A 14215-nucleotide genomic window follows, 5' to 3' on the forward strand; every position below is an offset into this window, starting at 1 on the left:
CAAGAAGGAGCAGGCAGCAGAGAGGGGAGGTGAAGGAGCAGCGTTGGGTCACTGATGCATAGAGACAAACCATTTGCACCTCAGCAGCAACTGAGCAGAGTGCTCTTGACTTCTGTGTGTGTGTGTGTGTGTGTGTGTGACAGACAGGGAGGGAGAGAGAGTGTGTGTGTGTGTGTAATACATGGGTCAGGGGAAACTGGGTTCAGATCTAGGATAGGTCACACTGTAATGGTGGCTTTTTTAACAGCATTTTTTTGTTTCTCTTAAATGTCATGGATTTTAAAAAGTCCTCTGCGGGTCACGCTGACACTAATGTGTGCGCTTTCTTCAAACGGGAACCTTCCGCTTTGTGATTTAAGCTACATTTTGTGCTCTCTGGTTACATTTGTTGACATCGCCCAGCTCGTAACAGCAAATGTGATATGATAACTCAATCAAGCAAGACGCTAAATATTGAGATAAGCCCGTAGTGACCCTGAAGAAAAATATGAGGCCAATCTGTTCCAGCCTGTTTCTGTGTTACAGTCACAATTACTGGATATTACAGCTAAATCACTTCCACATGGGCTCAATGAAAACTTTACAATCTCTCCCACAATACACGATGAGGTGACTTTGTTTGGACTTCGACCAGTAGAGGAAAGTGGAAAGAAGCTGAAGGAAGTAAAGGAGAGAGAGTCGGAGAGCAACGGGGGGTGTGTGTGTGTGTGTGTGTGTGTGTGTGTGGTGGTGGTGGTGGTGGTGGGGTGGGGGGGGGGGTGGGGGTGGGGGGGGCATCCTAAAGAGAGGTGGACGATTCGTAAAGAGCTTATTTTTGAACCATCAGTTTCTCTCCCAAGAATCTCTGTTCCAAAATCTGTCAAATTGGAAACAAATGTTGTGGGTGAGACCGCACGAGAGTAAAAAAACATTCTTGTTGTTTCACAATCCACCACCAGAAAAGAGCTGGCTCAGAGGAGGAATAAAAGAATGAGCAAGCAAAGACAAAAATCAAAATCAGCTTCAACATCACAGCAGGCAGAGGAATGAAGACAGGCTCTTTCAAATATGTTTGCATTTGAAAAAAGAGGCAAGCATAATAGGGGACTGTGTAGAAATTATTGGGGGGTCAGGGGGGAGGGGGGGTTATGTATTATTTCTCTCTTTGATGAAGGGAGGGTTGTCATAATTCTCTGGGAAAGCATAGGAGGGTATTTTTCTCAGTTCAGATTTATATTTTATTGTATTCGTCCCTTGTGAGATTTAAAAAAACCAAAATGAAATAGACAACAGAGCAATGGGCCTACGTGTGTATTTGGCCACATGCAGATAACGACTCTGTCATAATTTTGGCATTATTGTATTGTTAAAAATCAGATTAAAGATTAAAACCTTCATTACCCACAATGCAGTTCAACCACAAATAGTTTAATCTGAGATTCTTGATAGTTAGGCTAATGTAGCCTCAAACTGGTATCCTCAGGCAACGATGAGGAGCGGGCCAGAGAGATCTGGTGAGCTCACGTCTTCCTCCACATTTCCTGTTAAAAAGAAAAAAAAAGAAAATGTAAAACTTGTCGTCTTCAGCCCCTTCCAACGCTGACTCACACGATGTCACATGATCATTTATTATATTTCAAGTAGCTCCCTCTGGAACAACTTTGTACAACTTCTTTTCCCTCCTTATATGCAGGGAAAAACACCTTTATGTGTAAAACCAGAGGAGCTACCTTTTAACATATTAAGATAATAACTGGGTTACACAGTCTTTAATTTTTTATGCATTTGTAGTCATCAATGGTGAAATTAATTGTACCAGTTTGTAAATTTTTTTGGTGCTATTGAGACTAGTTTTTTCTCAAGAGAGGAGGGCCTAAAAGAAAAGTGTAGCAGCAACTGCGGTGGGCTTCACTGTTTTATAAAGTGAAACATAAAGATTCCCCCCTCCCAACTCCAATAATTTTGTAATAGTCCCGAAGTCAGTGAAAGGAAGGGGGCAATTGTTGAAGTCATTTCTAGTTTTTCCCCTTTTCCTCCATAAAGCCATCTTGTTGAAATGTCCTCTTTGTCCACAGCAGCTTCGTGGTAAAACAATCCCGGGTAAAGTCAGAGCGTGTGGTCGTTAACTCAGGCTGGCATACCAGTCTTGCTTTTATAGGTGGCAAAAGCTACTAATCCTTCAGTCCAATATTTACTTTGTCCAAGTTATGCTTTCCTGGACCCTAGCTATGCATCTCTCCTGCTCCCTGCTTATATATTCTTGGCCCTTGATGTATTCCTGGCTCAGGAAACAACTTTTAGTGCCCCGCAAGGGCTGAGTGAGAATTGACAGTGTGTGCCAGAGTGAGAGCGAGAGGTAGGGGGCCTGTTTTAGTTCCACTGTGTTTGTAAGGTCACTCAGAGTACATCTGTATGGAGTGGGAACTCACTCGCTTTCACTGTCACAACCACTCACAACAGCCATCTGTAATGCTGTTATGTGGAGCACTGTGTCCCTTTGTCCCTTACACACACACACACACACACACACACACACACACACACACACACACACACACACACACACACACACACACACACACGTAGAGGCAACTACTCACACCTCACACAAACATGTGAACACACACACACACACACACACACACACACACACACACACACACACACGCTCAAACCTGCATGCACTCAACACGTAACCTTTCACACGACAACAAATGAACCAGTGCAAACACACATTAACATAATTCTAGGTTCTAATTGCAAGGGCATGTGTTTCTAATGAAAAAGTTGTTTTAGGGTTTTATTCCTCTCAGCTGTCAAACAATTCAGCCGTGTTTTGAAATATAATTGTGGGGACTGTAAGAGTTTCGAAACCAAACCAAAACATTGCTGCGATCCTGGTTTCTAATGTTTCTAATTTGTTAAAATATGCTGAGTGAATGACAAAAGTAGAAGTGGGACCTGCCAAGAAAAACATATCAGAGGCATGGGCCATGTGGAAATACAGAGACTCTTTTAGAAACATGATCAATGTAACCTTTGTTACAGGAAGGAGAGGGAACGAGAGAGAAGAGGGGGAGGAGAGTGGGAAGCAAGGAGACAACATACAGAGACAGGGGGTTCATATTTGTGTACATGTTTATTTATCACTGTATATCTACAGAGCGGTACATACAATAAGAGCAGGCTTTAGGAATTCAAATGGACAGTTACAGTCTGCATATGGATGCACCACATACTGATGTTCGAGCATTGTTGTGGTGAGCCGCGAATATGTTCGAGGGTCATTCTCACAAATTGTCAAATGCTGAAAGGAAGACGAGAAGAATTTAATCGTTCACAGATGGAAAGTATATCTTTTACTTCTTATTTATGCTCCTTCGCTCTCAAGCTGGACTGAGAAGGATGTGTAGCCCCCCCCCCCCCTTTCCTCCCTACCCCCCTCCCCCATCCCACACTTCGTACCCAAAACTAACATACAGGCTGGAAGTGGGCTGAGGAGTGGATGTATAAGTGTGTGTGCTGGTGAGGGGGGAGAGCAAAAATTCATATGGCTGCAGAGCATCTCTTTTTTTCCCCCCTTCTGCTCCCTGCTTCTCTTTCTCTCTCTCTCTCTGTCTCCCCTTCTTTCCCCGCATATCTGTTTCTCCGAAGAATAACATACAAACCCTCTGTGAAAGGATTCATGGTTTATTAAACCAGAGGTCCTTTTCCTGTTTCAACACTGAGAAGAAAAAATAAATACCACAGTTTGTTTTCTCTCACTCTCGCTCAGTCCTCTATCTATCTTTCTATCTATTTTCGTATACATTTTTTTTCTCCTTTTCTTTTCTCATGTCCGTCAATCTTTTAGCTTTAGAGTATTTTACCCTGAACTTTCCATACTCTTTAAGATTGTGTCTTGTATCAAGTCTTTTCTTTTTCGTGTCTTGGACACCAATCAGCCACACAGCCCATTAAAGCAGAGTGTGTGACCACTGAATGGGTCCCACTAGTTTACACCCTGTGTCTGCTCAGTCAGTGTGTGTGTGTGTGTGTGTGTGTGTGTGTGTGTGTGTGCGTGCGTGTATGTTGCAATGAGGGAAGACTAGGATAACTCAGGGTAATGTATTGTCCTGGGCGTGCACCCTGACAGTTCCCCCTGCTGGTGCCTGGTCATTCATTACTGCTAATTTGACATGTTTACGGACCCCCCTCCTAACATTACATACTTAAGGCAATCGACTGACCTTAAATGGAAACACCTACAGCCGCGCGGCATGTCAATACCAGATGAGGATGTTTGTATCTGTGTGCCATGTGTGTGTGTGTGTGTGTGTGCGCTCTCATGTGTACACGTACCTGTGAAGCAGTGCATCAATACTGAGTTAGTGGTTAATCTTGAGGAGCAGGTGAGTTATGTGTGCGGAGACAGGTTCCTGCATTATCTGAGTAAATGTGTGTAATGCACCTAAGAGGTGAACAATTCAGAATAATGCGGGGAGTTGTGTGTGTGCGTGCGTGCGTGCGTGTGTGTGTGCGTGTGTGTGTGTGTGTGTGTGTGTGTGTGTGTGTGTGCGTGTGTGTGTGCGTGTGTGTGTGTGTGTGTGTGTGTGTGCGTGTGTGTGTGTGTGTGTGTGTGTGTGCGTGTGTGTGTGTGTGTGTGTGTGTGTGTGTGTGCGTGTGTGTGTGTATAAGGCCAGTAGGGGAGAGTGAGAGATTAGACCTTTAAGTCTTGATATCTGTTCTGATTTCAATCACAGTCTCTCTAATCGCCCCCCCCCCACTCTGTTTGTGTTTTTATATATTCAGCACTTAAATACAGTGTTGTGTCATTAAATGGCCAATCTTGCGTTGTCTCTCACTGATACACAACATTAATCACCAATTAGCTTGTCCTGTGACTGGCCACCTCTCTCATTAGAATATGATAGAATATAATGGTACTTAATGATGCTTAGGAAACATAATTAAATGAGTGAGCTGTAGAACATGTGGAAGAACCGCGGTGCATCAATCAAAGACGACCCTGTAAATCCAGTGCTCATCGAGAGGGTGTGGGCACGTATGAAAACAGAGGGTGTGTGTGTGTAGCCGGAACCACTGGCCTCTATCATGACCTCATTAGGGAGAAATGAAGGGTGGACGTGTCCCCATCACAGGATACCATTGGTGCTTCAAAGTGTGAATGACATTAATATGTGACTGTCTCTGCCTCTGTGTGAATGTCAGTCGGTCTATCTGGCTGCACAGGAACAGACGAGGAAAAAAACAAAAAGGCCATCTCTCCGAGGTATCGGCTTCTAGCTCTAATTAGCATGTGAATAAATGGAATAAATAATCTATATTATTTATGGATTTGCTTTTATCATTAATCAACATAACAAAAAGCTTGTCTAATGCGCTCGCTGCAGTCTCCACTGTACTGTCAGCTGAGGGGAGGATGGAGGGGGAGAAAGGGGGAGAGGGAAAGTAGGAAGAGGAGAGAGAGGGGGGGGGCAAATAGCTTATCTTTTTTTTTTTTTTTTTTTTTCATTTCAGTAGAACAATAAAGATAAGTGTTCTACATGGTTGCTTAACACACACAGTTCGCCGGCCTCCTCCCCTCTTCCCTCTCTCTGCCGGCAGTGGTGAAATCCATCTCTCTATCTCTATCTCTCTAACATCCATTACATACCCCAGCCCCTCACCTCCCTACTCATTAGGCCAACGCACAGTAAATTAGCAGCAGCAATTACAGGGAATATAAAGCATGGGCTCTGCTGGGCTCCCTCTGACAGGTACCACACAGATCATAGACAGACACCCACAGTCACCAGGATAATTACTGTGGGAAACGACCACACACCCTCGTAAGCGAGAGCGCAAACCCAAATGTGTGTGCACGCTCATCCTGGGTATTCTCAAACGTGTCTTACTGGCAGGCGCGTTCGTGCATACACACATGCAGAAAGGTGATACCTGCAAGTACACACACACACACACACACACACACACACACACACACACACACACACATTTAGGAAGACCGGGGATGGAACTTGCTTCTCTACATCTCTCTCTATGATGTCCACTGTGACTACTTTCCAACACAGGATCAAATTATTATTCATTCCTCCTCTCCTTGTGTTTTGCTCACTGTCTAGGTCTGTCTCCATTTCTGAACACCCCCCTTCCTTCCACACTCCCATCCTCTCTCCTTTCCATTTCTTTCCTTTCCTTTCTTTATCCGGGATCCCCATGGGGACTCCTGTTTTTCTTTCAAATACGGCTCTCCGCTCTTCCTCCCTTCATGTGTCCACGCATGGAGGAGAATGAGAAAGAGAAGGAGGTGGAGTAGGAGTAGGAGAGCGAGGAATGTGTGCATTAATATATTTCATTAGGATAGTAGCGGCACAGAAGCTCCTGAACAGCACCTCTCTTGAAGTGCGAAGGCTCTGCCGGCTGCATCCAGTGGAGCAGTTCTCCAGGAATAGCGTCTTTAATGTTACGTCTCCAGAGGGCTGAGGTCTGCTACCTCCACACTGCCCTCGGCCTCCCGCTCCTATTGTCCTCCTCCCACACTGACCAGTCTATCTGGGCCTGAAAAGCTGCTGGAAATAAAGAGCAAAATGGGTTCACCTTTTGTCTACGTGTATTTATGATTTATGAACGTGTGTGTGTGCATGCGTGTGCGTGTGTGTGTGTGTGTGTGTGTGTGTGTGTGTGTGTGTGTGTGTGTGTGTGTGTGCGTGCGTGCGTGCGTGTGCGTGTGTGTGTGTGTGTGTGTGTGTGTTGCAGTGCAAGCTGCATTTGGGGAAACTGAATCCCTGGAGCCGCCTGGTGCAATGCAACGTTGGAGCTCGGCTTGCTAATCAAAAGCTGCGGGACTCATTTTCCTCAGGACTAAGTGTGCAACCTCCATCATTCAATAATCCACCTCTTACTGCTAAATTGTACACGCTTCCACCCACTTTACTATTTGTCAGCAAACTATCAACTCTGTTATTAGATAAACTGGAGAAACAGCCCTGTGCAGTTATGAACCTTTGGGCAATTAAGAAGGCAAAAACACACACACACACACACACACACACACACACACACACACACACACACACACACACACACACAGTGTTTATCAGTCCTACCATTTCATCAGTACTTCCAGGTCGTCTTGCTCTCCCCCTTGGCGTTACGGAAGCCTCCAGTTACCGTGGAGACCCTGGAATACTTTGAGGTCAGCAGAATCCTGGGATCCGCTATTTTCACGAGCTAATCCAATCGCAGCTTTCTAAATTAGATATGCAAAAAAAAAAAAAGAAAAAAAAAAAAAAAGAAATTAATTTTCTGCTGATGACCGGGTATGCAAATGATGACTCAATTATGGTGGGCTGGTGCCTTTGCAATTAATAACCTTGGAATCATCATTAACTAATATGTTTAGGAGGAAACTTGTCAGGCTAACCATGTTCACCATGCCATCAGTAATGCATTAATGAATTAGATTCATTAGAGAAAGGAGCCTAGCGGGGGAAGGGATGCCGGCCTGTTTCTGACCTGTGGAATTAGTCGTATAGTCAGTTCTTCTCTTTTCTCAGTCAACTGCCTGTCAGCTATATTTGGAGAATAAACTGTCGGTCAGAAAATAGAAGTAACTCATAATAACCATCCTCCTCGGTGCTCCATGGGTTGTGAATCACATTTTTTGTTAGGTGATCATTTGAAAAGGCACATTTCAAAATAAAATGACACCTGACAAAGTCACAGACAAGAGGTAACTTTAATTCAACATTGTGAGAGTCCAAAAGTTATCTTACAGCTCAATTTTCATCAAAAACAATAACAATCTATACAGTAGAATTTTTTTTTCTTCCCTTATATCATAGAGCTGTTCAGTGTATTTGCAGTCAAAGACAAACAGAGGAAAAAATAGACACCAGCTATTTGGTTTGCATTTTTTTTTTTGTTGTTTGTTACCTAAATACAAAACTTTGTCACCCATTACTGATATTCATATTCAGGATGGAACTTTGCTTACAAAGATGCCATTGTATGACAACAGACCTCTGTAGTTCATTTGAAACAGATATGTTGCGGCCCCTCCCGCCCCGGCCCAGACCGGCACAGGCACACAAGTGCCTGAAAAACACTCGTCTGTCAGCAGGCGCCTCTGTTAAAACGGTCCTTTTTACCCACTTAACAAATCCAGGCTCTAGAAAAGAAAAGCAGAGAGAAAAGCCCTATTCTCTGTCCAGCAACAGCTTGAAGACACACGGCAGACACAAAGAAAAGACTACAGAAATGGCTGATGGGCCAAGGAGCTCCCTTTCATTGCTTCCTCACATGTTCTTGTTCTGTTTAGCTTGTAATGAAGCTGTGTTGTCCAAAGGCGGATACGGGGAGAGAAAGACTGGGGGATCGGCTGTCAGATACTGGAGTCAGAACTACGACTCCGTGTGTGAGATTAAAATTGTGCTGTGACAGTGCTTGTCTTCACTGTGCGCCCCTCTGTACTACAATTAAAACAGCTCTGTGTTGTCACACTGTTGTGATCCCGCAGTAAACGAGAACTATCACCACCATGCTGTTGAAATGATTTGATTAATTGAAAAAAAAAAAAAAAAAAGAAGCTACATAATCGCTACAAAAAAAAAAAAGATGCGCGTTTCTGTGAACACTAATGTGCAGCTGAGACCGGCCGCTCCGACTGTCCTTCAAAGCGTGCCATTGCTGTAGTATTATAGTACATCGGGGTGTTTGTGATTGTTGAATTATGGCTCTTTGTATTCTAGTCTGGCTTCACCACCAAACAGAGTGGGTTTGTGCTTTGTCCCCAAGTTCTCATGAATTCCTCTGTGGCAATAGACAATTGTGGTGAGGGTAGAAAACTGTACACGTGATTGAATGAAGAATGGGTTTGCATTGTTAAGGCATCTAGACTGCTGGTAAAGATTACAGTGACAGAAAAAAAAAAAAGAAAGAGTATATAGATACAGTATGTAAGCAGGCATAAATAACATAGCAAAAGAAAGAACAGAGGGGAAAAAAGAGGAACACAAAGAAAGAAAAAACAGAGCAATTTCTTAGTTCTCTTGGTTTCCACACACAAAAAAAAGAGTCACCCAAGAGAAGAACCCATGCATATTATCAGTTCAAGAACAGTATCAATCTGAAAGCCTCGAAGAGTTCAAACAAAAAGATATAGATTTACAGTATATATTAATGTGTGTTTATATTCTTAAAAAATCTACTTCAACCAAATACTCTGAATAAGATGCTACTTTTTTGCCATACAATAAACATTTTCATAAGGAAAAAAACGGAACTTTTTTTTATTAACTTACAAATAATACAAAAATAGACAATGGCATGTTTTCAATCAACAAATGAAAGCATGGTATACCAATGCAAAACAATCGACATACAAAACAAATGAAAAAAAAACAACAATAAAAAAGTCACATTTAAATAGTGAGAGACAACAGTAAATAATGAAACAAAACACTGAAATATGTTCACTTACTGTATTAAACTTACACAACACAACTAAACGAGGGTGAGAGTCAATGTACAAATACAAGGGATAAATACATTATTTATAGGATATTTTACAGGAATCCCCTTTTTGTATCCAAATCCATGTTTCTCATGGTTAACAGATGAGATTATTGACAACACACAGTAAATCTATCTTCTGTACTGAGAAGCTGCCTTAAGACATTTAATGTTTACATTTCAAACTATAGCTATTGCAAAAAAAAAAAGAAAAGAAATGTCAAATGAAAAATTCAACTTTTTTTTTTTTATATACAAAAATATATCACATATATCACGCATTTATTCTAATTTGATATTTGCTAGATTCCTTCAGTACAGTGCTGGCTGGACGCACACATCCTCTGGCTTTTTAAGTCTTCACTTAAAATCTCCGACACAAATGTTAAATTTGGCTAAAAATCATCACCTTTTCTTCACATGACAAGCAGAAAAGCATATTGCAAACAGCTCAATCCTCACAGTTTTATTAAAATCCAAACAAACGAACCAAATGAGATAAAAGAAAGAAAGAAAGGAAGGCATGGTTTCTGATGTTGAAACAGCAAAGGGAGATTTTGATAGACCATTTTTAGATTTATGGGATAATTAGCAGCAAAATTGAGGGTTGATTTTGTTCTTTTCAGTATTTCTTTGTTCTTTTGTGTTGCTGACCTCAGTTCCATTTGGCCAGCGTGTTGTTATGCGGTTTTAGTGAGCCGGATTAGCTAAGGGAAAGCATCTTCTATTGTGACAGAAGTTATGTAAACTTCGTGGCCAAACCAACACTTCACTGTTGTTTGTGCGAGTTACGGATTGCAAGACGTAGTGGGGCCCCCGGTAATCAAACCCAAACCTTACAGGCATAAACATAAAGATAAATAAATGCTCTTTTCATGAGGTCAGTGTCACACTGTGGGCAAACTATCAGTCTCTATACAGTCCATCCAACGCGGTGTCAGAGAAGCTACACTAATTCAACCAAGAGGGAAATAACATCACAAAGGTTCATATTGTCCTCCTTTTTTCTTCTCCCCTATCCCTCCAGATGAAATCCCAATGGAAAGGCCTGAGTTTAACAGAGTCCTGCGTCTTATCTTGACTTCCTTCAGTTCAGCTCCGGAGCATCACAGAGACTCGCCAGACTCCGCTACCGTCTTTGTCTTTTCCCCTCAATATTCTCAAATCTCCAGCTATCCCAGATCCTCTACATGGGTGGAACGATCATCCCAGGGATTGCTGCTTTGTGGGAAAAGAGGGGGAGGAAGAGGGAGCGAACGGGAGATTGAGGGGTGAAGAAAGAAAGAAAGAAAGAGAATGAGGGAGGGAGGGAGGGAGAGGTCAGTCATGTGATTGCTGGGTTTCATCTGTCATCACAACAGTCACATAACAGAAATGTGCTCCAGCATCTGGCGAACAAAGACGACTCTCCCTCATTATCTCTTCATTCTGAGGCCCCCTGAATCAAAACATTTTTCTCCGCTGTGCCGCTAACTTGGCGCACACCGACAGCATCATTCAACTTTTCGCAGGCCTTGTGAACAGCTTCATGCAAGAGCTGCCACTGTTAATTGTTAGCAGTTACATTGTGTAAGCCAATTGTGCATCATGGAGCATAATTCAAACATGAGATAAAGAGTGAATGCGGTGGTGTGGGATGACAGAGGCGATGAAATTAGGCTCAACGCTCGAACATGGAAATGGAATCCATGAGGCTGTCAGAGGCTCATATTTTTACCTTCCTCCAACTCCTACATCTACTCCTCCCCACACGCTTCCTCCCCCCATCACCCCGTTCCCCGGCTCTGTCTTTTACACAGAACCCATCACAGGGAGGAATTTTTCATATAACATATTGGCTCTCTATTGATTTCTCTCTCTCTTCAATCCACTAATTCCCAGGTTATTTCCTAAGTGTCCCGGGCTTGTTGGGATTAACAGAATGGTGCGTGCGTGCGTGTGCGTGTGTGTGTGTGTGTGTGCGTGTGTGTGTGCGTGTGCGTGTGTGTGTGCGTGTGCGTGTGTGTGTGTGTGTGTGCGTGCGTGTGCGTGTGTGTGTGTGTGTGTGTGCGTGTGTGTGTGCGTGTGCGTGTGTGTCAGTGCGATCAGCGTGCAGTGGCCATTGGCCCTTGGGTCACCGTGGTCAGCGCTCATCAACGCCGACAGAGGAAGTGAGGAAGTGCTTAGCTTGGGGCTCTGATAAAGATTCCCATCCATCATTTTCTCTCTCTCAGGATCTCAACACCATACAACATCCTGCCTTGACGAGCAGAGCAGACGACCCTGCGCTGCCTTCGATGGAAATGGGAGTGCAGAGTGACCCGCGGTGGCATAACAACCCCTCCCTCCTCCCCCGCCCTACAGAGACACCCACTGGAGCGCGGGCAGGAAGCAGGAAGCAGGAAGTGAAAACAGGAAATAGAACACATATGGTGTGGCGTGCTGTCTCTCTGACAAGTCAAGAGTGACAAATAAAAACAGAAAAAGAGAAGGAAGGGTAGGGCAGGATGGTGCAAATGAGCGGTGTGGGATGGTGCGCAGTGGACACAGAACAGAGAAAGAGAAAACGAAAGAGAGGGATAACGTACTTCAGGAGAAGGCCAGGCCCTGCAGAGAGCTGGCTGATGAGTACTTGCTAGAGTCCACAAAAGACTGATCTACAGTGAGGAAGGAGAGTGGAGGGGTTCAGGGGAGGCAAAGAAAAGAAAAACAAGGAGTGGAGAGGAGGAAGAAAAAGAAGATTGGAAAAAAAAGAAGGGAGAAAAAGTGAGAAATTGTTATCATAAGAGGTGCAGAAGAGCAGGATTAAAGCTCGAGGACGTAAATATACTTTGAATGTGCACGTTAACGGTAGCTCCTTATTCATTGCCATGTAAATAAATGTGGCCACTTGTGGAGCTGCTTACCTTGCAGGCTGTTAGCATTAGCGCTGGTGCACGTGGGAGGGGGGGAGTTCTGGGGTCGAACGACGGGGGCAAAGGCGCTCTTCTGCTTCACGGCAGCGGACACCATGTTGGCTGGCGAGAAGGAGAAGATGCCGGAGGAGCTGCTGCAGTTGGAGGGCAGGCTGGTCGACGACGCCATGGTCGGGCTGGACGGGACGACTGGGAGAAGAGAGACGGGCAGGAAAGGGCGTTTAAGGAGGGAGGGGGTCCCAGGGTGCATGTCAGGGAAGAAGGACGGGGTGGAAAGATGAAGACAGACACGGGGTTTAGAGAGAGGGCCGAGGGCAGAGGACGGGCAGACGGGACGAACAGAAAGGGACTGGTCAATGGATGATGGCAGGAGGGATAATATTTTGGACTCAGATCAACTGGCTCAGACTTGTTTTGCAACCTCTTGTGTTGTTAAGCAATTACCTGGCAATGAGATATTCCATAAGCTAAGAAAAAAAATGGGTTTAGTTGGAAACTTGCACCGAAAACAGCCCTCAGCCTTTTTTCCCCTCTGATCAGTCTGTTTTGATGACTCATCCTGAGCTCAAGGGGCACAGCAGGTTGATAAACATCTCCTCACCTACCGGGGGTGCTGCACCCGTAATTTGTTTGCAGGGCAACTTGTAAAAAAAAAAAGAAAAAAAAAAAGAAATGCCTCTCTCACGTCACCTTTATCACAGATAATCATGCAAGAGATTTAATCAGCATCCAGAGCCAGTGGTTCCAATGAATTAAAACAAATGAGCTGATAACATCTGCTTGACAGATATGGATTTCTTCACTGCTTGCATGTGTTTATTATTATTGCACTTTAAAGATGCTGTTAGCCGTGTGTCATAATGTAGCACTGCCAAATTCATCTGTGCCTTCAGAAAGTATGTAGTTGTAAAAGCTTGGTGATGTCGGGGATACCCGGCTCATTTCACAGAATAACGAGAGAAAATAATCACCAGTTTGCTACTGTAACTGTTTGACCAATGTAGGTTAGCACAGATGCAAACATCAGCAGTGTCAAGATGGCTTGCTATTGGCTAATGGTCACATGTCAAAGTTCACCAGACTTCATCACTGAGGATCATAAGTCTAATAGAAGAGATTTATTTTTCCATAAAATGTTCCAGTATTAAATGTGTCTGTGCTCTCTTTGAATTTATCCACCTTAGTTGCGCATTACCACTAGAGCTCTGGATTTAATTCTGTGAAGAGTTCAAACAAGAAAACGGCAACATTTGAATAAAAAGCTCCCCAGAATTTGTGTAAAATATCTGGATACTTGAGATTAAATTTATTGAAGATAGCGGATATGGTTTTAAATCACGACCATAAGCGTCACACGCAGACAAAATGACCACACATTTATCTTTACAAAGCAAATCCACTGACGTCATCTCATCCATCCGCTTCTCCTGGTTTGTCTTTTGTCTGCTAATACACTAAGAGCATTTTCCCCATCAGTGATTTTACAATCAACTGAGTCGTATTTCACCTGCCCTCTGATATCTGCTTCTGCCTTTATTGTTGTTATTATCCAACACTTAGCTTTTATGGCTCTTCCTGACAAATCCTTGCAATAAAGTCATAATCCATTTATGAAGGGGCCTAACTAATCAATTAATGAAAATTGGACCTACAAAGGCAGGCCGAGGGGCCATTGATTGAAAGTGTCTGTGTGGGGCCGATGAGCCTGTTAAAATACTTGTTAACACCCAGGAATCAAAGAGCTGAAATGGAATTGCTTCTCTAGCAATTAGTTTATTGATTTAATCAAGGGTCTTTAATGTAGAGGGTGAATGTGTGTGAGCAGA

General features: G+C 43.5%; 1 protein-coding gene across 2 annotated transcripts in view; it reads right to left on the reverse strand.

Annotated features, from left to right (window-relative positions):
- Nucleotides 1–7701: 7701 nt before the first annotated feature.
- The window catches only part of ebf1a (EBF transcription factor 1a), a 55941-nt gene continuing 49427 nt past the window's right edge, over nucleotides 7702–14215 (reverse strand). Inside the window, exons 15-17 of one of the 2 annotated variants that reach the window (XM_069170397.1) lie at nucleotides 12381–12578; nucleotides 12063–12131; nucleotides 7702–10713 (exon numbers count right to left, since the gene is read on the reverse strand). In XM_069170397.1, the coding sequence (XP_069026498.1) occupies nucleotides 12064–12131; nucleotides 12381–12578 (266 nt within the window). In that variant the 3' untranslated portion in view covers nucleotides 7702–10713; nucleotide 12063. The remainder of the gene's footprint in view (nucleotides 10714–12062; nucleotides 12132–12380; nucleotides 12579–14215) is intronic. The other variant, XM_069170398.1, reaches the window with a different exon arrangement.

Source organism: Embiotoca jacksoni, unplaced genomic scaffold (assembly GCF_022577435.1).
Source record: "Embiotoca jacksoni isolate LCO1_2020_lvr unplaced genomic scaffold, fEmbJac1.0.p SCAF_5, whole genome shotgun sequence".
NCBI classification, from domain to species: domain Eukaryota; kingdom Metazoa; phylum Chordata; class Actinopteri; family Embiotocidae; genus Embiotoca; species Embiotoca jacksoni.